We start from the raw sequence: 22,029 nt of genomic DNA, 5'->3' as shown, positions 1-22,029 counted from the left end.
TAATTACAAAGCACTGTAAGTGTTTCCTGGCCTATCAGCTTTAGCCACACCATCTGTAAATGACTTAAAGGTAATAATCTAAAGTTACTTTTTGTGGGTCCTACAACAATGCATCTTTCATAGTTCTGTTTCTCCAAAGTATCCAGTCTTACTTGCAAGACCATCTTTGAAGCTTGTTTCTAGCTCCATTTCTTTCCCAACAATATCTGTCCTATTCCGTGGGATTTCTAAGTCAGCATTTCTTATCTCAAGGTTTGCATAGAGATGCACACAGTGTGGGCCTTCTGTCAGGCTTTGAGAATTCTCTACAAATTAATTTCCATCATTTCCCCCTCTTGAATGGAAAAAACTTCTTTTGCAGCTTTGTTTATTTTTTGCTGTACACAGTGAAGTGTACAAGGTACTGTCACTTACACAAGGTATTGTCACTATAACAATCAATTCATATAAACTTATTTTGTAAAGTTTTTTAGTTAAGGTGCAAAACTTTATGTTTTAAACAAGCCATCTAACTATGATCTATCATCAGCTTTGATTTGTCAAATGATGTAGTTTTTGAAGTTGTTTGTGGATGCACTCTGAACGGTCAGATAAATTTCTACAACACAATCCTTCAAATTCTTTACAACTGTGACTATATGCATAGCTTGCACACATATCTATACTATCTAAGCTTTCTGTCAAGCTGTAGAAATTCTCTACGATTCATCTCCCCCGGGGGTGACCGCTGTCCTTGTTTTGCAGGTACAGCTCAGGGGAGGTGAGGCTGTGGGACACCCACACCTGGGACTACGCAGCCCCCGTGCTGGCAGCAGTGCCAGGCCCTGGAGGGGCTGGAGCCCCGCCACACGTCTCCTTTGTGAGGATAAACAGCTCCCTGGCCGTGGCTGCCCACGAGGACGGTGAGCAAGCACAACTCTCCTCCCTATTAAAACAACAGCAAAAAAAAAAAAAAAAAAAAAAAAAAGGCTTTACAAAAATGAAGCAGCTGTGCTCAGCTTTTTGTGTGTCTGTAATCCTGTGTATCCACACACACGCACACACTTGCTTTTATGTGAGAAAGTTGGCCAATAACCCTAAATGCATTAGGAGGCATTGGAACATAGCACCCATTAAAACTGAGCTTTAATTCCTACTGGAGCTGCTGCACAAAGCTTGAGTGCCAGGCTGTAGTCCAGCCAAGCTATCTTAAGCAAATAACTTGTTTTGCTATAAAAATATTAAATATTCTTCCACCAGCCTTCTCCTCTGGCCAAAACTCCCTTGGGGTGCTGTGGAGCTTTGTTATGGGGATGGTGGTAAACTTGGATGTCTGATTAATCCCCATCCCTCTTGCTCTTGGCGTGGTGTGTGGATGCACTCAAGTGTTGGTTTGCAGTGCTGGGTTGTTATTATATACTTGGATTTAAAGAAATGAAAGCTTTCACTTAATATTTAGTGAAACCCTCATAAAATCCTGGTTGTGTGCATTGTTTTAAATATCCTTGGAGGGTTTCTATAATGGACAACAAGAGCCAGAGACCAACATCTTGTGGATGTGGGAACAGCAATTAAAAAAGTCAGGTTTGGACAGTACCGGCCAACTGGGATCCTAAACTGAGGGGCTCGGGCAGAACTCAATTCCCATCTTTCTTTAAAATGTAAAATTTGATACTTAAATTGTCTCCTTGGGTATAAATAAAGAATGTTTGTAAGTTCAGAGAGCTTTGTACACATACTGTCTTTGATCCTGGCGTGTCTACAGGTGAAAACAAAACAGAAGGTGGATAATCCAAACAAAATCCCTAATCCATACTTTTAATTTAGAAGTAAATTAAATGCTCTATGTGTTTTAAGATTCTCAGCATCCTTAGCTGTTTTTTCTAGCTTGGATCATGCCAGGATGGTTTTCTGTGGGTAAAAATTGTTAATAGGCAACATTTTCTGACAACAGCAAATCTAGTGTTTTTAATATTATTTGCTGGAGTCATAGGAAATTATAACACAGGTTTAAGTGCTGTTTTTTTTCCAGTGCTCCAAACAATGCAGAGAGTCTTTTGTTTGTTTTCTAGTTTCCCACTGACTAATCTAATAATTTGTCTGGGTTTTTTGCCTGTCATATCCCTTGCTGTCAGTGCTGTGACTGAACTAGTTTGCATAAAGCTCGGCGTCTTTTATTCTTTTGGGTAGAGATTTTAATAGGCTCTGTGATATGGCAGTTACTCTGATTTGAGAAGCCTTGGTCAGAATAGATTAGTTTCTATGGGAATAGGGAAATAAAAAGACCCATTTTAGCAGTGTTTACTAACTGCAAGCTGAAAGCACATATTTACAGTTTGGTGGAGAGAGTTATTTTAAATTTTGGGGAGGGAGCGGACGGCTTTGAAGATAATGTGTTTGATTGTTCTTTGTTGTACTTTTCCAGCTCTCTTTCCTCTTTGTTTGTAAGTTTGACTAACCCAGAGAAACCATCTGCTCGTGTTGGAGGTGGTGCTGTCAGGCAGTCTAGACTTCCCTGGCGAATCCCTGGCTCGCCCCGATACCATCGGCTGCTCCCGGTCCCGCAGGGCTCCCGCGGCGCTGGCCTTGGCTCCCCGTGCCAGGGAAGGGCTGGCAGGCTCAGCCTGCCCTGCTCTGCTCCTCAGCTCCTTCCCCAGGCACGGCCAGCACACAGGTTTGTCCTCCCGGGATGCCCTGGCCCAAGTGGGTTGTTACTCCACGGTGGCCCTGCAGGAAAATGGGATTGTGGCTCCTGGTGGAGGTTCCTGATGGTGCCAGCCTCGGGCTGCAGCGACAGGGAGAGGAGGGAGGAATGGATGGGGAGCAAATGAAGTTCCCTGTGCCCGTGCCAGCGCTCAGTGGGGGCACTGGATGTACACCTGGGGCAGCGGGACTTGGCAACTCGAGCCACAGTTGTGATTTTTGAATTCCAACCCACTGGCCTCATATTTCTTCTGCCTTGTTTCCTATTGTCAGCACTGGCAGTGCTCCAGTTTGATTTTACCACTAATTGTGTTGCACGTTACCGAACTGAAATGAATCAAATCAAAATGCTTTTCCTGGAGCATTAGATAAAGCAGGCGAGGGTTCTGGGTAATGAGCAGATGCTGCTAATGCAGGGACAGGAGAGGCCTTGCCAGGACTCCATCTGCTCCATGCTTGCCTGCCTTTGGCTGGGAGCCACAGCTTTTGGGAAACAGCAGTCTACTTCAGCCATCCCTCTCCCCCCTGCGCTCTGGAGTTGCATGGTTTGACTGGAAAACAATGTGCAGCAACAGGAGAACACAACTTTGTCCTGCTGTCCTTAAAATGCCACGGCCGCCCTGCTGCAGGCATGGTGAGGAACACAGCCCTGCTGCCCTGCTTGTACCCCCTCAGGCCCACTGTGAGGAGCTGGTGGCCCTTCCCAAGCTGCAGAGGATGCAGAGGAGTGTGCTTGCTGCAGGGATCAGAGGTGCTGCAGATTCCAGGAGGGGAATTTTGGCAGTGCTGCTTTTTGGAATTCTGTGCTCCTGTCCTTTCTGATGCCCCTAAAGCTGCCTGGGGGTGTTGTCCCTTCTGTAGCCTCTTTGCAGAGTGGATGGGTTTGGTGCCTTTCCCTGAGTGCCAGGACATGCTCTAAGAGAGCAGCAGCAACATTCCAGGCTGGCTGGAGTGAAGGAAGAATTGTCAGAAGAAAACTGCAGGAGCAGGGGTTGGGATGTTTATTCCCATTGGTGGCTGTGGGTGCAGATCTCTTGGTTTGGGTGAGTGGAGAGTGATTTCCCATCCCAGTCATCCCATTCCCCACACTGGGAGTGAAACAGGGTCTGTGCCTTCTCTGAGGAACTGTCCAGGGACCGTGTTGTGTGGAAATCCCTGGAAGAAGGGTGATGGAGGTAAAATGTGGGAACATTTGGTGGGAACTGGTGTGCTAATGGTAGTGTGAGGGAAAGGCTCTTGTCACTGAGGTCTGATCTCACTTTTTGTACCGTCAGGACCTGCTGGAAGTGAAAATTAAATGTAAAATATTGGTTAATGAACTTCAAGTATCTACTAAGGTTAAATTAGCTCCTTCAACTAGAAATGTTTTTGGAAAAAACTCAAAATTCACAGCAACAAGTTTTGATACTTCAGGCTGGTGCTCATTTCCACCCACTGCTTGTGCTTCACAGAGATATGACATAGCTAAAAATTGTAAGGAAATAAATGAATGTTCTCACTTTGGAGTGAAAACAAAAGCACCTGTAAGAAACCCGAGTTATGTTTTCAAAAGGTGAAATAGAGCTTTATTTTGTTTAAATCAAGATGGCAAGACCACAACTCTGAAACAGGACAAGCATCTTGGAGATAATGTGAATTCAGCACCTTCTGGCCTTCCCAGGCTGTGGTGTTTGGAAGCTGAAGGGAATGAGCACGTAAACCATGAGCACATTTGGATTCCCTGTTCCAGCACAGACAAAATTCTGGGGTGTTATTTTTTTTTTTTTTTTTTTTTTTTTTTTTTTTTTTGCAGATAATGCACATGTAGATTGCTTTACATTTCTTCCAAAGCTGGCAGCAACCACCAGCTGACAGTAGATGCTGGTTTTAATGTAGAAGAGCTGATGCAAAGGGTCTTTAGGATCCGAGCTGGCATCTTTCACACCCACATCCATCCCTCCCATCCCGAGCTCCCCCAGCAGGCAGCTCAGGTGGGCAGTGCCCTGTGCTGTGCCCAGCTCAGGAGGGGCTCAGACAGGCTGTGTGACACTGCCAGACACAGCCAGGGCAGTATTTACAAATGAGATTTAGCACTGTTTGCTCTCTGGTTCTGCTGCCTTGCCCTGTTGGAGGATTAGGGGATTTTAAAGGAAAAAAAGATACTTGGGTTTGTTTAATTTTGTAGCAAACACGTTGCTTGTAATAGCAGAGAAAAACCTGTGTGAAAACAGATGTAACAGCTGCTTTAGCAGGATGTTTTTTGTGCTGCCAGCGCTGCTGATGGAGAGAGAGGAGCCTCCAGCCTCCCACCTTTGACACAGCAGGAGCTGTGCAGGGCTGGTGATGCTCCCAAAATCTGGAGTTCAGTCAGGATCAGCACTGCACTCTCTGAGGCACAACAGCCTCGTGCTCAAGGTCTATCCAAGTACTTTCCAGTCTGGAATAAATGGCAATAAATGGACCTTTCATCGGGCCACAGTTCAGAAAGATATTGGGTTGGGAGTTGAATTTTTTGTCAGATCTGGGGCAAAGGGAGATATGAGGCTGGTGCAATGATTGTCACATTGAATGTCAGCGTTACAGCACCAGCAGCAGCTTTTGCACTTCTTTTCATGAGCCATGATCACTTGCTCATATTTCTAAATAATAGTGAGGAATTATTGTTAGAGTTCAGTTGGAACAATCACAATTATGGTGCAGATTTTAGCGTGCTGTGAAACCACTGCTTATAATTTTCATTTCATGACCTTCTAACACTTAGTAAGAATTCTGTATTGAAAAAATAAAAAAGGTAACATATAGCTGCAACCTTAACTTCACCTCAGCAGAGGAATTGCTGTGGAAATGAGGTGCTGGGCAGTGCTGGAGGCAGGAAGACAGACTGTGGAGAGCAGTGATCTCATCTGCACTGCTAAATCTTAGCCTGATTTTTTTTTTTTTTTTAGTGCCACACTAATAACCTGAACTGGAATGGTGTGGGATTTTTTGCTCTTACCCAAATGTGATTGACTGCTGCAAGGACTTGCACACCCATAAATACCTTTTGTTGTTTCTGCAGTGAAATGTTCTGAGCAGCACTTTTAGCCCTCATAGCAGCTTTACCCATTTATAAATCCAGTGGAGTGTTTGCTTTTTCTATTTTCCTTCTGTCCTGATCCTTGTGGGTTCCTTTACACTCAGGATATTCTCTGAACTCTCCTTGTTACTCTTTACTTTGTGCTCCTTCATCACATGTATATTTGTGACCTTACAAGTTACTCCTTTTTTAGATTACCAGGAATGTATTGCCCATATCTGTGTTTGTACAGTCTGTGTTTGCCCGGTTAAAATCTTTAATTTTGGACAGATTTTGTCATGTTTGAGATGTAATAATAATAACAATAATAATAATAATAAGTGGCTTGTTGCCCAAAATTAGAGAGCAGAACCCTGAGCTCTGGGTTTCTCAGTTTGCTCCTGTGGTCAGAATATTTTTTTTTTTAATTTTTGAGAACTTTCATCCATTTAGACACTGTTAAACCCAGTGGATTGTTCATCACAGGGATATGTAACAAAAGTCTTTCCTGAAAACAAATCAGCCTCCCTTTTCCCCTTCATGAACATGGTCTTTAATTGGGATACATTTTCTGCTGAACAAAAACTGAAAATCCTCCTGCTTGGAGGAGCCTGGCAGCCAAATCCACGGTCTGACACAGAAGTCCAGTTCTGACTCTCTGTATCTGATGCCACTTTATCACTGATGGTTTTTTTTTTGTTTTTTGCCTGGCTGAATCATCTCTCCTGGAGGTGAGACCTCCCCATTGCTTTGCTTTGGGGAAGAGGAGCCTCAGCTCAGCCCTGCAGGGGCTGCAGCCTGTGCTGCCCTCTTGGATTTGTTAACTGGTTTGAAGCTCTGTGCAACCAGTCTGTTTTGCAAACCCAGTTCAGCAGTTATTTACCTTTCAAGCAATTAACATAATTACCATTATGCTAAGAAGTAATTTTGGGAAGTTCTGCTCTGAGCCCTTACGACTCCGTCGGGACAGTTTTAGTCGGGACTTATCTTTCTGATGGAAGCCTAATTGCAGTTTTGGCTTTGTGTAAACAAACAGAGGCGGCTAATTGTTTAGGCAAATAGCAGATTAATTTAAATATTCATCCCTAATAAAACAAAAATGGTCCCCATTATGGTACTCATTCCCATGGTGAGGAATATAAATATTCAGTGGGAGTGCCATTAGACAGGGATCTTAAGGATTATCTGCATTATTTCACATCGGTAGCACTTACCAGATACCAAATAATCTTTACAAAAGCTACCATAAATCAATTTAAACTCATTTAGCTACCATTTCACTATGTGCAGTTTCATTACCACACTCTTGCTTCACCTCCTCTGGGACTGGGGAGGAGTGTTTGCAAACTGGCAGTGGTGCCCATCCACAGCTGTCTGTCAGGGCTTTTATGTCTCCTTCTGAAGGAAGAGCTGCCATTAATCATTTCATCATTAACGTGCCCCTCTGCAAGGGAGGCTTCTCCAGCCCTGCCTGTCACGCTGAAGATTGCTTCTCAGTTCAGTGCAAAGGTGGCCCAGAAGGCTCCAATTCCCTTCTGTTCCCTCCTGATTGCCTCAGGTTGCTCTTACTCAGATTATGATGCTTTTAAATAGAGAACTGGGGAGCCAGGCTGGCAAAAATGGAATTACAAATATGTTTTCTTTTGACTTACACTTCTTTATTCTTTAAGATTTGCATTGTTTAGCTTTTCTCTGTGGTGACCAGGGACAGGACCAGGGAATGGAGCTGTGTCAGGAGGTTTAGGTGGAGATCATGGAAAGGTTCTTCCCCCAGAGGTACTAGCACTGCCCACGTTCCCAGGGAATGGGCACGGCCCCGAGTCTGCCAGAGCCCCAGGAAACTTTGGACACCAGGGATGGACAGGGTGGGGTTGGTGGGGATCTTGGCAGGGACAGGGGCTGGCCTGGATGATCCTCTGGGTCCTTTCCTGCTCAGGATATTCTGTGATTCTGTGAATTGTGCAGCAAAGTGACTTAGAATTGGAGTGTGGGTTCTTCCTCACTGGTCTGGGGTCATTGAGGGCCTCTCTATAAAAGAACAAAATTTCAGGTGTCTATTTACATCTGATCTTCAAACATGGAAATGTGAGAGAAGTTAAAAGAGTCTTCCTCAAGGTAGCTGCTAATGTTATTGGACAGTGAGAAATTAGGAATTAGGTACAGAGCCATAGAGCCTGGTATCACACAATCACAGATGGATTTGGGTTTGAAGGGACCTTAAAGCTCATCCCATCCCCCTGTGCCATGGCCAGGGACACCTTCTACTATCCCAGGTTGCTCCAAGCCCTGTCCAGTCTGTGCTTGGACACTTCCAGGAATCCAGGGGCAGCCACAGCGGCTCTGGGCACCCTGTCCTCATCCTCTGAGGGAGGAATCCCTACCCACTATCCCATCTATACATCCCCTCCTTCAGCTTCAGGCCAGAGCACATAAATTCTGTGAACCCATGGCCAGAGGAACCACAGCACCCTGACGTTCAGGTGTCCTGTCCCCATCTCTTCTCTGCATATTCCTTTGTTCCACCAGCTGGCTTTGCAGTTGTTTAACCACTGGCTGAAGGCTGTGTCAGAGGCTGAGCTAACCCCAGTGCCCATTTCTTTCCCCTGTGCAGGCACTGTCAGTGTTTGGAGCCTGCTGCTGGGGCAGGAGCCCATCCATCACTTCCAGCACAACCAGCACATCCAGGCGCTGGCGCTGGCCCCGGGCGGCGCCGCGGTGGCCACGGCCTCTGGCTTCCAGGTCAGGCTGGAGAGCCCCGACGACAGAGGATTCTGGCAAACCCCAGGAACCTTTGAAATCCAGAAACTGGTGAGTCTCCAGGCTGCTCTGCTTCCTTCAAGGAGCTCCTGTGATGCTGTTGAGCCAGGGACAGGCAAAATGGCTCGCACGATTTCAGAAGGCAAACTGAGCGTTTATTCAAAAGCACTTCTCTCTTTTATAGAGAACATCATGAACATTAATTCCATTGGTCTTAAAGTAAAACCAGTTCACCTGATTGGTACACTGGACTTAGGTCAGTGTGGTAGATCATATCTATAAACAATATGAACAGAAAGCAAGAGAATAGATTGTTTACGTTCCTCTTGAACTTTTTCCCAGGCTTAGCCCGGCAGAAATCTTTCTTTTTTTCTCTCTGAATGGAGAATATCCACACTCCTGATCCACTAATTATTGTTGGTAGGATTAGGATGATTCTTATAAAAGCTTGAACTAGATCAAGGCGTTACCAGCTCGAGGCTCTGACTTTGGAGCAGGCTAAGGGGTGAGTCTTCCATCCCTGAAGAGCAAGGGTGAACTGCTGGCTTAAGCTAGGAGTGAAAATGAACACAAGTCCATATGGTGCAGGAGGTTGGCTGGGTTTAATTTTTTTTTTTTTTTTTGTCAACAGTAAACTAAGCTGGCTCATTTTGTAAATCAGTTTTCTCGCATAGAATTGGAGCTGAAACTCCAGGTCTCATTCCAGATCCACACTGTCTGATTAATTCTGAGGCAGGATATTGCAGGCAGCCTAATAGTGTCACTTGTGAAGCTGTAACTACTCATGCAGCTTCTTTAGGTTGCACCTTCTGTCACTGAAGTTTTGAGAGTTGTAATTAAAACTCATTTTCTGAAGTTTTGTTTTGTCTCAGAGTATCAGCATTTATTTGAAAGGGGAAGGAAGTGTTTAGGAATAATTGAGTCCTGAAGTCTCTCTCCTGTAGGAGGAAGCTGTGCAGTTAAAGGGTGTGAAGTGATTTAAACCACTCCTGGTGAATCCCCAAAAGCTAAGTCAGTCTTACAGTTCAGAAATAAGCTTGATGCTTGGTCTTTGTGTGGAATTAATCCATAATGGAGATGATTCAGGACACACATGAGTAGTTTGTTCAGTTCAGCATGTGGCATTAGTGATGCAAAAGAATTTTTGACTGTATTAGAATAAAGTAAAATAAAAAAATAAAATAAAAAGTCTGCTCTTTTTAGGTCAACTTCCTTAATCTGGTTCCAGATGTCACGGGGAGCCCAGTGGCAGTGGCAGCTGCAGAGGACATTGTCTATCTCCTGAAAGCAGAAGATCCTGGCAGAATTCTCCACTCTGTCTATGGTCAGCCTGTCACCTGCCTCGATGTGGCTGCTCACGAGGCAGCCTTTGGCATCAAAACCTTTGGCTGGTTATTGAATGAGCCCAACCAGGTATTGTAATTATTTTCTGAGAAGATTTTTATACCTTTGTAATTAAGGGAAAAAGAGTTCATGCTGAGGACTTCTTTCTCTGCTCTCCAGCTTTTTGAGAGCAGAGAAAAGACAATTCAATGCAATAATCTGATGCTGCTTTGTGTTCTTCTGTGGGCTGAAGTGAGGGATTATTGTTAAGCTGTGGGAAATGAATTTGTAGAGAATTTTTAAAGCTTGACACAAGCTTTACATAGGATGTATCTGTATGTAAAATTCGAGATAGGAAATACTGACTTAGAAAAGCTATGGAATAAGATAGATATTGTTGAGAGAGAAATAGAACTAGAAACAAGTTTCAAAGGATGGTTTGATAAATAAGACTAAATACTTTAGAGAAATATAATTATGAAAAATATATTGTAGTAAGACTTATGAAGAGTAATTTTAGATTATTAGTTTTAAGACATTTACAGCATAGTGTGGTAAAAATAAGTAAAAAACCACTTATTCTATATTGTAATTAAGAAATAATTAGTTTCTAATTGTGATAGTGTAAATTATAATACCTGTATTGTCTCACCCTCCACATGAGATGAAAAATGGAATAGAAATTTTTAAAACACCTTTCAGTAGCCCCATCTCTAGGTCAGAAAAAAGCATAATCTGACATTCAGCCAGCTGGGTTCACTTTGCAACCTCTGCTTCTCAGCAAGGCCCAGCTCTGTCTATGCTGCATCAATGGCATCAGGGGGAACTCTTCTCAAAAAACCCACCTAAAAACCCCAGTAAAGAGCCCAAACTCCCAAACCATCCCTGAGCCTCCCTGGTGAGGGATGCTGTGTCAGGGAAACGAGCACCTTTAGGAGGAGGGTGCTTTTTGTGCTGTGATCTTGAGTATTTGGCCAAACTGTGAAGAGATTTTGGTGTTTCCAGATGTCTTGGGAAGAGTTCCTGTCTCTTTCCTGCACCGTGCCTCCCTTTTCCACACCCTGATTTCATTCCATTTTTGTGTTACACTGAGCTGTCAGCAGTGAGGGAAGGAGGGGGCTTCAGGCAGCTGGAGAAGGGAGCAGGAGTGGAGCACACACTGCAGACCACTGTGATCTGGAGTGTAAAAATGCAGGATTTCCCTTGGCAAGTGACTGGAATGGGAAAGCTTTATTTGGGATTTCCTCTGTAAGGGATAAACATGTCCAGCTGCATCTCATTCCCCTTAAAACCCCCGTTCACCACAAATACCTCAAGGGCTGAGATGCTGCGAGCTGCACTGTCTTTATTCATTCCTTTGCTGTCCTAATCCAGCTCTTTTCCCTCCAGAGGTGGGAGGTCAGGGTGTAAAATTGCCTCATTTGGGGGCATTACCCTAGTGATCACTTTTGTGCCTCATAAAGAGCAGAGAAGTGCCAGAGCTCACCCCTAGGTCAGGGGTGGCTCCGTGTGGTGGAAAAGTCTCTCCTCCACCCATGCTTCCAAAGAAAGGCTCAGCAGTCTCTGTTGTTGGTCTCAAGGCAGTTTATTGCAATTTATCTAAAAGATTTTCTTCTGGGGCTGCTGTGGTTTGCTCACAGCTCAGGCAGAGGCACACACACACCCTGACATCCTCTCTGACCCCGACTGCTTCTTCTCTCCCTGCCCAGGGCTGCTGCTGTCTTTCATATGGGACATTATGTATTACATGTTTGCAGTTTTTCCCCAGTGCCTATTACCTACATTAAATGGTGATTTTCTATCTTTTATATGGTACATTATGTGTTACATGGTTACAGTTTGTCCCCAATGCCTATTACCTATATTAAATGGTGCCTTTCTACTCTAAACCAACCTGTGAGTGCCAGCATCACCAAGAACATGGAGGTAAGGAAGAAGAAAGAGGGAGGACAGGACTGGCCAAAATCCCTCCTAAAAACCTCTGACCCCCATGTACAAAACCAAAACCCCCCTGTACAGCACTCAAAAATTCTTCCCTCTACTTTGTGACTACTTCTACTATAATATCTAAACTTCTGTGACTTCTTGTTCTTCCTGCAAGGTTGGTAAATCATTCCATGGTTCAAACCCAAAATCACAGCTGTTTCCAGCTGCCTGCCAGGGCCTCAAATGCTTCTGACCTGGGCCCAGAACCTACAAAATAGTCTGAGGGACATTTTGAGTTCTGTGAGAGAAACCTCCCTAGGCCCTGAATGCCGCTCAGCAAAGCCGGACATCTCTCCTAATTTAGTCCTGAGCTCCCTGGCTCCTGCTGGCACATTGTATTAAGCCTGGTGCATCCTAATCAGGGAATGGGCCCAGACGGCCGGGGGGTGTGACAAGGACACTGCCTTGGCACTGCTGCTGCAGCTGACATCACGCCGGAAATTAATTACTGATGTCTATTATGGTAATGAGCGGCCCCGCGCAGACGTGAAGGGACTTTGCAGCGGCTGATTACGCTGGGCACACGGTGACAGTGTGGCTTTGGGAGAGCTCCCCGGCCTGGAGATGGGATCCTGGAGGATCCCAGCCCCCTTGGCTGCTGCCTGTGTTCCTCCCCAGTTTGGGGTTTTCTTTGTTTTCCTCCAGGTTGTTATTTTCCTTCTGGCAATCCCTGCCTAGTAACCTGCTTCCTGATGAAAACGCTTAAGGAAACCATCTTTTTCCTCCCTCTCTCTCTCTCTCTTTTTTTTTTTTTTTTAATAATTTTCTAATTTTAGCCACGTTTGACAGCAGAGCTGAGATCTGAGGCATACATTTTGTGGGAACTTTTATGTTGGAGAGGAGGAAAACATCAAATCCGTGGCCTAGACTTGGCTCCTGTCAGATGAGAGACACCCATGCAGGAGGGAGGGGAGAACAGAAATGCTTCATCCCTGAGAAGTTCAGCTTGCACTTTAGTAGCACCAGACAACCTAAATATGATGCTGTTTCTTGAAAGTTCTTCTGCTTTAGTGCTCCTGGAACTCTTTTTTGAAGTTAAGCTATGAAAGATTTTGTTGTTTCAGCTCTGTTAACTCAACGTGAAATCTCTTCAAGTCCAAATTCTGAGATCTGTGTTTTCATCTAGGCTTGTCTAGGGCTAATTACCTAGCCTAGATAATGACCCATGGGGGAAATCCGTATTCCCAGGGCATCTAGGGGACATTCCTTGAGGGATGATGTCAGGCCAGTGACACATTCCCTGTGTCAGGCAGCTGGGAGCTCCTTGGTCACAGAGCTGCTGCAGCACCACCAAGGCTGGGCATTCGCCTGTGGGAATTTTGGGTTTATACACCATGGGGGAGATTAAATCCACAGACTGGCTTTGGTCCTCTTCATGTTGGGATCTAAACCTCATAAGGAGGCAGCAGGATAAATGTTAGGCTTGAGTTCATCTGGTTTCTGATGCAATCTGGAGCTTTTCTCATAGCTGGTGCCTTTATAACCATCCTTGAATCTGCTGTCAGGTAAGTCTGGTCTCCTACTGTAGCTCAGGTGAGCTTTGTGGATTATTTCTGTGAAATTTAGAGGTGTTTGTTCTCCTGAGATGAGGGGAAAAATCCTAAAACACAACTTTCTCCTGTATTTCAAATTCTGTTCAAAATTTTTAACACGTTCAGCAGTTCTTGGGGATATAAGACAAATGAACAAAGCAGGATTTGTGGGTTTTTCTACCAAAGAAGCTTCATACAGCATGCATGAGGATTTTTGATTACAGATATTGTCAGGCACAGTTCAGGTGTGGCTTTGGTTGCTTTGTGCACAAATGTGAGCCTGATTCCAGGGCTGGTGGATGGGGAAGAGGGGAGGGAAGGGATGATTTTACAGCTTCCAGCTCCGAGGCACAGGCTGCATGTGCTGAGATCAGCTCTCTCGGGTGCTGCTTTTTCAAGCTGTTGCTTTTGCAGCTCTTTGGAGCTGCTGATTGGCTTGTGCTTGAGGAAAGGTGTTCAACCTCACCTGGCTCCTCTCAGCAGCCATTGAAACACTGCCTGGGTTTGCTCCTGGATTTAATTTTTCCATGGAATTCTTCAGCTGCTCGAAAATGCGAGTGTATCCAGTGGAATTAACCAGTGATAGTGAGTGAAAACAAATTTTAAATCATAGAATCCCTGATGGGTTTGGACTGGAAGGGATCTTAAAGCCCATCTAGTGCCACCCCCTGCCATGGGCAGGGATACCTTCCACTGTCCCAGGCTGCTCCAAGCCCCATCCAGCCTGGCCTTGGACACTGCCAGGGATCCAGGGGAAGCCACAGCTGCTCTGGACAACAGTAAATACTCCTTGAAATTGAGTTTCATACTTTACAGTCATTTTTTGATTATATATTTAATTCATGGCTCCTTTATGTGAGCTTTTACACCTTATTTACACCTCAGTTTAACTAAAATCCTTCTGTCTGAGAAGCTGCATTGTCTTTTCTGGTATTAAATGTCTCCAATTCTCATGGAGTTCCAAAGACTTCCATTTTTTTAATCTTAGTTTTTCTTGTTTAAAAAATGTGGGGTTTTTCACTTCTGTTGGCCTCCATGACCCTCGTAAAGAGCCCAAATTTCAATAAATTCATCTTTATGAACCCTTGTTTTCATACCAGTAGAAGGGCAGGGCTTGCTGGTGTGTCTGAAGAGATGGAACTTGCCCAAATGTCTCTCTTTGAGGAGCTGCAGGACTGCAGGGTGTTAGCAGATCTTTGGAGGTGTTGAAAGGTGTTTTAAATACCTTTTTCTTTATAAGTTCTTTGGTACCACATCAGAGAGGCAGAGCTCTCTGAGGAACTGAATTATTACAAGAAAAAGAGATCAGCAGAGAGTCCAGAACTTTTCCTTGTCTAAATTTTGCATGATTTCTTGATCAAACACTCTTAAGTGACCAGGAATAATTTTGCAAGTTGAAATAAATAAAAGACTAAATAAGTAATAAATAAATCCATCCCTTCTATTTGGCTGACTTTAAGGACATTCTGCTTTCCTCCCCCTGTTTGTGCTGTAGTGCGAGTGCCTCAAAATTGGCACGATGGCTGAGGTGGGTGCCTCAGGTTTGGAAAATACAGCTGCTAGGATGTGCCTGGTGATGAAACCAAGAGATTTAATTCAGCTTTTAAGGTTCACCTTGCCTCCTTCTCCATGGGAGAAGGTTTCCCTCAGGTTAGGGAGCACCTGTCCCTGGGCCAGAGGGGTTTTTTGAGTGTGTGGGTGGTTCGGTGGGTAAACACAGCATCCTCCCCACGGGCCCTGGAGCTCTTAGCCCAAGCTCCAGCCACGAGTCAAAAGAGCCTGGTGACCCCACTGCAGTCCTAGCAGGCGTCTGCCCACATCCCAGCCCATCCCAGGCTGGCAGAGCCCCGGGGGCTGGCAGTGCCCAGGGCTGCAGGTGCGTTGGCAGCGCCAGTGCAGCGCTTGGCTCCCCTCCTTGCCACCAGCCTGAAGCCTCACTCTGCAACTCCGGGCACAGAGAAACTTCAAAGAGAAAAGCAAACTCCACTTGTCTTTAGCTCTGTGTGTGGCTTGTGCAGCAGGTGTTGGATGGGGAGGAGCAGGGAGCTGCTTTTCAAGCTGGATTTGCTGGGAGCTGTGCTACTTTTGGGTTTTCAGGCATTGCCCGGCGCATGCGTCTGCCAGGAAAAGTCACCTTTAGGATGGCATGAAAGTCAATTTTCCACATGCTCAGAGAAGCACTCGAGTTTCCAGCTCCCCACAATGACTTATATCTGGCAAGAACTTGAAAAATAGTCTCTCTGGCTGATTGTCAAAAATTACATCATATTGGAGTAAACTGCTTTTAAATCAAACATCCATTATTCATGGATATTAACTGCTTTTTTATTTATTTATTTTTTAACTGGCTGCTTTGTGTTTGATTTACTCTTTTTTCTTTCTCTCTGATTGTCTGTCTATCTCCTTCAGCTACTCCTTTTAAATCTTAGCTCATCTTGAAATTTATGGAGCCAGAACACTTATCTGTGTGCACAAGTATCAGCGTGCTGACCTTGCATTTGTTAACAGTCAGATTGTTTTTGTTGTTGTTGCAGTGTTATGTGCCATATTTACAGTAGGCAATCCAATACATTTTCACTGGGAAACTGTGCCCCTGGGGCTTGTAAACTTTAAAAATATTCTTGTTTTCCACATCACTTTAGAAATAAAATCCAAACTTGCAGCAGTGTGTACCATATGTTGTGTTTAATTTGATGAGTTCCCCACAAATGCATATTCCTGCTTTTGTAGGTACCCTCTGGATTGGATGGGTTTGACCTGAGCAGAAACCAGATCCTTTTTTATTTATGGTGGACTTGGAATTTCACAGCCCCTTTTTCATTGGCAATATTTGTGTGTATTCAGGCAATGTTTTTTCCAATTGGCAGAGGGCTGAACAGAAGCAAAGGGGAGAAACATAATCCGAAAATAAATGTAAATTCTGTTCTCAGGCTTGCTGCTTGATCCTCTGCCACTCTGAGCAACTCAGGGTGGTTCTGTTTTACTTGAAATGACAGAAACCTCAATCCTGGATGGTTCTTTCTGAAAAAGTGCTTCTGTAATGGATCCTGTGTGCTGTTCAGTGAGAAGGATGTAGGGTTTGAATGTGGTTTTACAACGTGCTTTTTGCTGATATTTATGATCCTCCCTCCAATACTACATCTAAATAAGACCCAAATTCAGAGAATAAGAATAATAAGAACCAACACACAGAGGGATTCAGCCAGTTCTGAGACACAGCTCGGTCTCCAGCTGCCCCACTCTGTTCCTGTGGACAGGAGGCAGGAATGGGCTGGGAAGGGAAAGGGAAAGGGAGAAGGAAAGGGAAAGGGAGAGGGAAGGCAGCTCTTCCCAGAGCAGGCGTGTGCTGGCTGCCATCCAGGACAGTGGGATGGACACCCCAGCTCTTGTTGAAAGTACCACAGGCTCTTTGATAACAAGTGCTCAGGGATTTGTTGTTCTAATGTTCTGTCCAAAAAAGACATCTCCAACAACACAGCATCCCAAAACACCTGCTGGGGTTTTGGCCACGCATGGAAGAGTTCCATCAGCAGCATTTCCTTCAGTTCCTTGGTTTTTCTTGGAAGTGTCTCAAGCAGAGCGCATCGACCACGCTTGACCTCACTTAGCAGTGAGATGTAACAAAGCTCACAGCTCAGTTCTTCTGGCTCCAGAGCCTTTTAATTCTTTGGGAATTCATTTCAGGCATCTTTCACCAGTTCTTGGACAGCATTTAAAGAGAGTTCCCTGTCCCCACCACTCTGCAGTTCTGTGCAGAACAGTAACTTTGCCTTTTTTCCTGTGCCTGGGCTGGTGTGCGCGTCCCTCCCGGAGGAGCGGCCCCAGGCTGAGCCGTGCCCAAGTCACCCAGTAAAGAGGGGAATTAGTCTAATGCACTGCCTTAACAAAGGGGAGACTATGGGCATGAATAATTAATACCCCCAGTCTGTGGCAGTTGAAATGAAGTCCCATTTGCTCAGCCTTATTAAAAGAGAGAGAGAGAGAGGGAGGGATGGTAAAGGTCGTTAAGGGACTTGTAACAGGGAAAGGATCGCCTCGGAGATGGATAATGTGTTTGCTAATCTCTGTGGTCTTTAACTAAACAGAATGCTGGAGGTGCTCTGGCTATTCCTGGCTTGTTGAATTATTAAGCATTCAGGGAGATTGCCTGGCTCTTGGCCAACAACTTGGACTTTTCATTTGGCCAATGTTAATAGGTGACACTTTTTATTTGGGGCGTTGGATCCCGGTGCTGCCTGCACGGGGTTTTTAATGCTTTTCTTCCCTGAGGTCCCGGAGGGGCCAGGGCTGCTCATTAGTGTGTTATCCCAGGGTTCTTCATTTCACACCCAAATGCTCCTGGTTCACTTCCCTCAGTTCGGTACCTATTAGGTCACTGGGCTTGGGTGTCCATTATAGGATTATAAATACCTTTAAAAGGGTAATCCCTTTGCAGTGTGCATTATAGGATTATAAACCTCCCAGAGATCTTATGCTTTATCTGCCCTTTCACACACAGACCCTTATTTCAAGTCCCTGTTGACCAGGTATTTCCATTCCCTCTCCTTGGCCTTTGTAAGGAAAATCCTTCTTGCCTTGGGATATTACAGGAGAGCTCATCAGAGGTGTTCCAGCAACTTCAGAATTGTCATCAGTGTGCTTTTAAATCCCTGTCTCCAGGAAATTATTATTCAGACTTAAGCATTCTGAGTGCTTTTAGCTTCTTTACTTATCAATTGGTCAGGATAAGGGTTTGAAATTCATTTGCAGGTCATGGAACTGCTCCAGACAGGTTGAATTTCGAGATAGGCAAAACCTGGATACTGAAAATCACAGAGACTCTTCCAATGCTGGCACTAATTGGTTAGAAAGACATTTACACACATGATAAAATTAAAAAGAAATTTTATTTTAACCATCAATTTTGTTATTGCTGGTTAAAATAAACAATCTTTAAAAGAATAGGGATGGGTATGAGAAGGAATTGAAGGGGGTAGGAGAAGGTGATATAAGCTTTTCTTTCATTTTTGTGGGTGAGAGCCCTTATTTGTTTTACAGATTCTTAGCTGCAAACACTTTAAATTACTGGCCACCTACAAGTTATGAGGAGAAATAATTCTTTTTTCCAGCTGCTGTTACCTGTGAGCTTTGCCACAGGGCTGCAGGCAGAGCAAATGTAACATGGAAAACATTACATGGGATTCTTCCAGTGCTCCATTTCATTCCAGCCTTTCATGGCCATGGCTGGATGTTCAAGTATGTATCCTACGTTTATAGCAGAGATGGGAGCTCTGGTCATTTAGATAAATTAATAGTTTATGGATGTTCACTGCAAGTATCAGCCCCAGGGGACTTTTAAGAAAGCAGCTTTTGGCCCTCTCCCCTCTGGAGTTTTAACATCCAGCTGGGAAGGGCCCAACTGGGAGCTGGAATGCATTGTTCCTGACCCTGTCCGTTCTTTCTTAAGCTGAATTCAGCAGTTTATTGTCTTTGTCTTTTGTTCCAAACTTTCCAAGGAGAAGTTTGGCTTGCCAGGCACAGATATTAATTTCCTTTGCACTGAGAGCCCTTCGAGGTGCCTTTGCCAGAACATCATTATCTGTGGGTTTGGTTACTGAGCTGTTGGGAGCTGGGCTGAAGTGAGAACAGGCTGTAAACTGGTTTTTACCTCAAACACTAGCATTTCCATGAAGTTTGTAGCAGCTTTTTCCTTGGAATGGAAGTTTAAATTAATTTTTATTTAAGTTTAACTTTCATGTCCTAGGTTTTCCAACAAAGGTCATCCTTGCTTTGTTTTTTTGGGTCTTAAGGATGAAGAATGTCATGTTTTTTAAGGCAGCTTCACAAAGAATTAATTGAGAGATTATAGATCTTAGGAACACCTAGGGAAATTGGATGTGTCAATCCTAATAGGGAACTGAACTATGTCTGAATTTGCCTGGGAGAATTCTGTCTCTCTTTGCCCTGTTCCTCGAGGTCTTTAAAGCTTCACTTTGGTTGCCCAAAGGCCTCCATCACAAAATGATCCTCTTCTGCTCTCTTAATTCACCTTTCAGATCTCTGAAATGGGACAGATAGGAAATAAAAGGCCAGGCAGCATCAGTGCTGCTGTTCTGGCAAATGTTGAAATAATACATCCAGATAGTGCAATATTTATTGAGCTGCATGTGGCTATAATCAGCAAATTAGAAGTAAAGAATATTGATGTGACATTGACATGGCCATGCTGATGTTGCCATGGAAGCTGTGGGGTTTTTCTGATGTGTTAAATACCATTAACTCTTCTCATGTCACAAGGTTTCTTTTCATTTAAACAAGCATCACCATGAAATTTAATCATGTTTATGAAGTTATATAAGGCCAGGTGCAGCACTGAGCTCCACTGGGCTTTGACCAGTGCATTTTTCTGTTTCTAAAAATACTTGTTCTCCTAAATTGAAAGGCCCAGGCAGATCTGATCTGCCCCACAGGAAGGACAGCAAACATGATTAAACTGATTGAGGGGAAGAGTGGGAACGGGCAAGGAACAACTCATGCTTCTCATCCAGGCTCTGGTTGAATCATTTCAGATGCTGCCTAAAATCAGGATTGTTTTTCTGCCTTTCCCATCTGAGCTGCCACTTCAGATGTGACATTTCTGTGTGTGTGTGTGTGAGGGCACCCAGGCTCTCAGCAGGGCTGGGCTCAGCTCTGCCCTGCAGTTCCTGCTGCACTTGACTGGATCTGCCTCTCACTGTCCATCTGTCCAAGCCTCCTCAGGGCTGCTGCTGTTTGCTTTTACTGCTCTCTCAAACACTAAAATTTATGAGGAAACCCTTTGCTTTTCTTGAAACCCCAAAGATTTCACCTGTGTGGTTTGCCTGAGAGCTGTGCCTGGCCATTCTGGGGGTGCATCCCTGCTTGTTGCAGGATCCCACTGGGAAACCCGAATTCCTCATTTCTGCAGGTGTCATTGCCTTTCTTCACAGGGGTACATGTGTCTCTTGGTTCTGTTTTACACATCAAGAAACAAGTTCTGCAGAACACCTCCGGTGGTCACAGCTCTGCTTTGTGGGGCAGCAAAACGTTGTTGTGATGCTCCTGCTGAATTTATGTGGTGTTTTATTCTCTCTCTGCCAGATCCTCCTTTACAACCTGGAAACAAACCAGTGTGTGGCCAAGGTGGGCAACTCCATAGGAGACTTCTCCTGTGTCAACCTCCACAGCAGCCCCCCCAACATGCTGGTGGCAGGCAACAAGGACAGAAGGTAGGTGATCCTCATCTCCAATCTCCCATCTCCAGTTCACTGTCTTACATCTGGCCCTGCTGGAATTGCTTTCTCCTCTTGTGTTTCCACCAAGTTGAGGAACAAACTATTAGGTAATAGTTGGATGTGGCTGTCAGTGTGCTTTGTCTGGGAAGCTCCATGGGAAGAGGAGCTTTCTGAGCCATTTGGTGGAGGCAGTTGGTGCACAGCCCAGCGAGACCACTTGGAACCTCTTCCACTTCCCCACCGCCACCCGCAAAATGAGTTTGGCATTTAAAAGCTCACTTTCTGATATTAAAAAAATAACCTAAGGGATGAATCATGGAGGATGAGATGGGCCCGGCTGCCAAACGATGTCAAAAGTGTATTTCGGAACACTGTGATGTCCCTCAGGTGACAGAGAAAAAAAGAGACTTTCATATGAACAGATTCCAGCTTCTATTTAGCTGATTAGCAGCTTTCTCTTTAACTCCTTGGCTTGGGGAGTAGGATTTTCCCAGCTCAGTGTCTGCTGCCAGGAATGGCCGCACTGGGAACAGGCAGTGCAAAAGGATTAAAGTGCTTAAAAAGACCCTTTGAGTCCAATTTTTAGATTTCCTTTTTTTGGCGAGTCGGCTGTGGGGTCTGATCCAGTGCACCAAAGGAGATGTGGGATGGCCAGGAGCCAGTCTCTAATGGCTCCTGCTTCCTTCCCTCCTCCTTTCCACACTGGGCACCAGGCTGCAGGTGGTGCTCTGCTCTGGTGCTGGGATCAGATTGGAAGGCGGGCACTTCCCTCTGCCAAATCCCAGACCTCTGTCCCGCCAGTGCAGCAGCTTGCAAAAATGATTATTTTGTCAAACAGTTTTTTTTTTTTTTCCTTCCCAGAGAATAGGGAGTGTGAGCAAGCCTCGCACTTTCTCAGCAAGGAGGATAAAGGAAATAGCTGAAGTTTGACAAGTGGAATTGAATCCCTGGGAGGTTTTTTCCCTCTAAAAGCAGATAATTGATTTTCCAAAGCACCTCAGTAAAGTTACCTCCAGTTTTGATCTCCTGCACGATGACAGGAGAGGAGCTGGAGTTGATATCCCTCCCCTTTATAGCAGAGTGGGTGTCTGTGCCCTTCCCCTCCAGAAAGCTGTAGGGGTTTTCAGCTTTAGCACTGGCTGAGTTCAGGGGGTTGGATGTCACTAGAAGAGCAAGGAGTTAAGGATGAATAGCTGGCAAGATAAGTTTGGCATCCAGGAGGCAGGAGCAGAGCACCTCAGAGGTCACATCTCCTGTGATACTGCAGGAAGGTGCTGGGCATCCACAGCTGGAGCAAGACTGGAATCTCCATGGCACATTTTGGAGTGAGTTTATGAAACAGAGACCTTGCCATGGGAGCTCAGGCTGCTGCTGGCCAGAGGGAGCAGTTACTGCTTGAGTTAAATACAGCCATTTCCCAATTTCACCTGGATCTGCCCTTCTTTTACTCAAAAAACACAATTTTGAAAAGTAATACTCACAA

The 22,029-nt window shown here is 44.8% G+C and overlaps 1 protein-coding gene across 2 annotated transcripts in view; it reads left to right on the top strand.

Annotated features, from left to right (window-relative positions):
• The window catches only part of FBXW8 (F-box and WD repeat domain containing 8), a 56,384-nt gene that overhangs the window by 24,807 nt on the left and 9,548 nt on the right, over positions 1 to 22,029 (top strand). For both annotated transcript variants that reach the window (XR_013340920.1, XM_021549766.2), the window contains exons 5-8: positions 745 to 902; positions 8,328 to 8,524; positions 9,677 to 9,886; positions 20,413 to 20,540. Coding sequence is in view for 1 of the 2 variants with exons in the window: in XM_021549766.2 (XP_021405441.2) it covers positions 745 to 902; positions 8,328 to 8,524; positions 9,677 to 9,886; positions 20,413 to 20,540 (693 nt within the window). In the remaining variant the exon portion in view is untranslated. The remainder of the gene's footprint in view (positions 1 to 744; positions 903 to 8,327; positions 8,525 to 9,676; positions 9,887 to 20,412; positions 20,541 to 22,029) is intronic.

The sequence above is a fragment of the Lonchura striata genome, chromosome 18 (genome assembly GCF_046129695.1).
Source record: "Lonchura striata isolate bLonStr1 chromosome 18, bLonStr1.mat, whole genome shotgun sequence".
In the NCBI taxonomy this organism is placed as follows: Eukaryota; Metazoa; Chordata; class Aves; order Passeriformes; family Estrildidae; genus Lonchura; species Lonchura striata.
The sequence above is the reverse complement of the archived record's forward strand: the minus strand, read 5'-3'. Positions and strand labels throughout refer to the sequence as shown.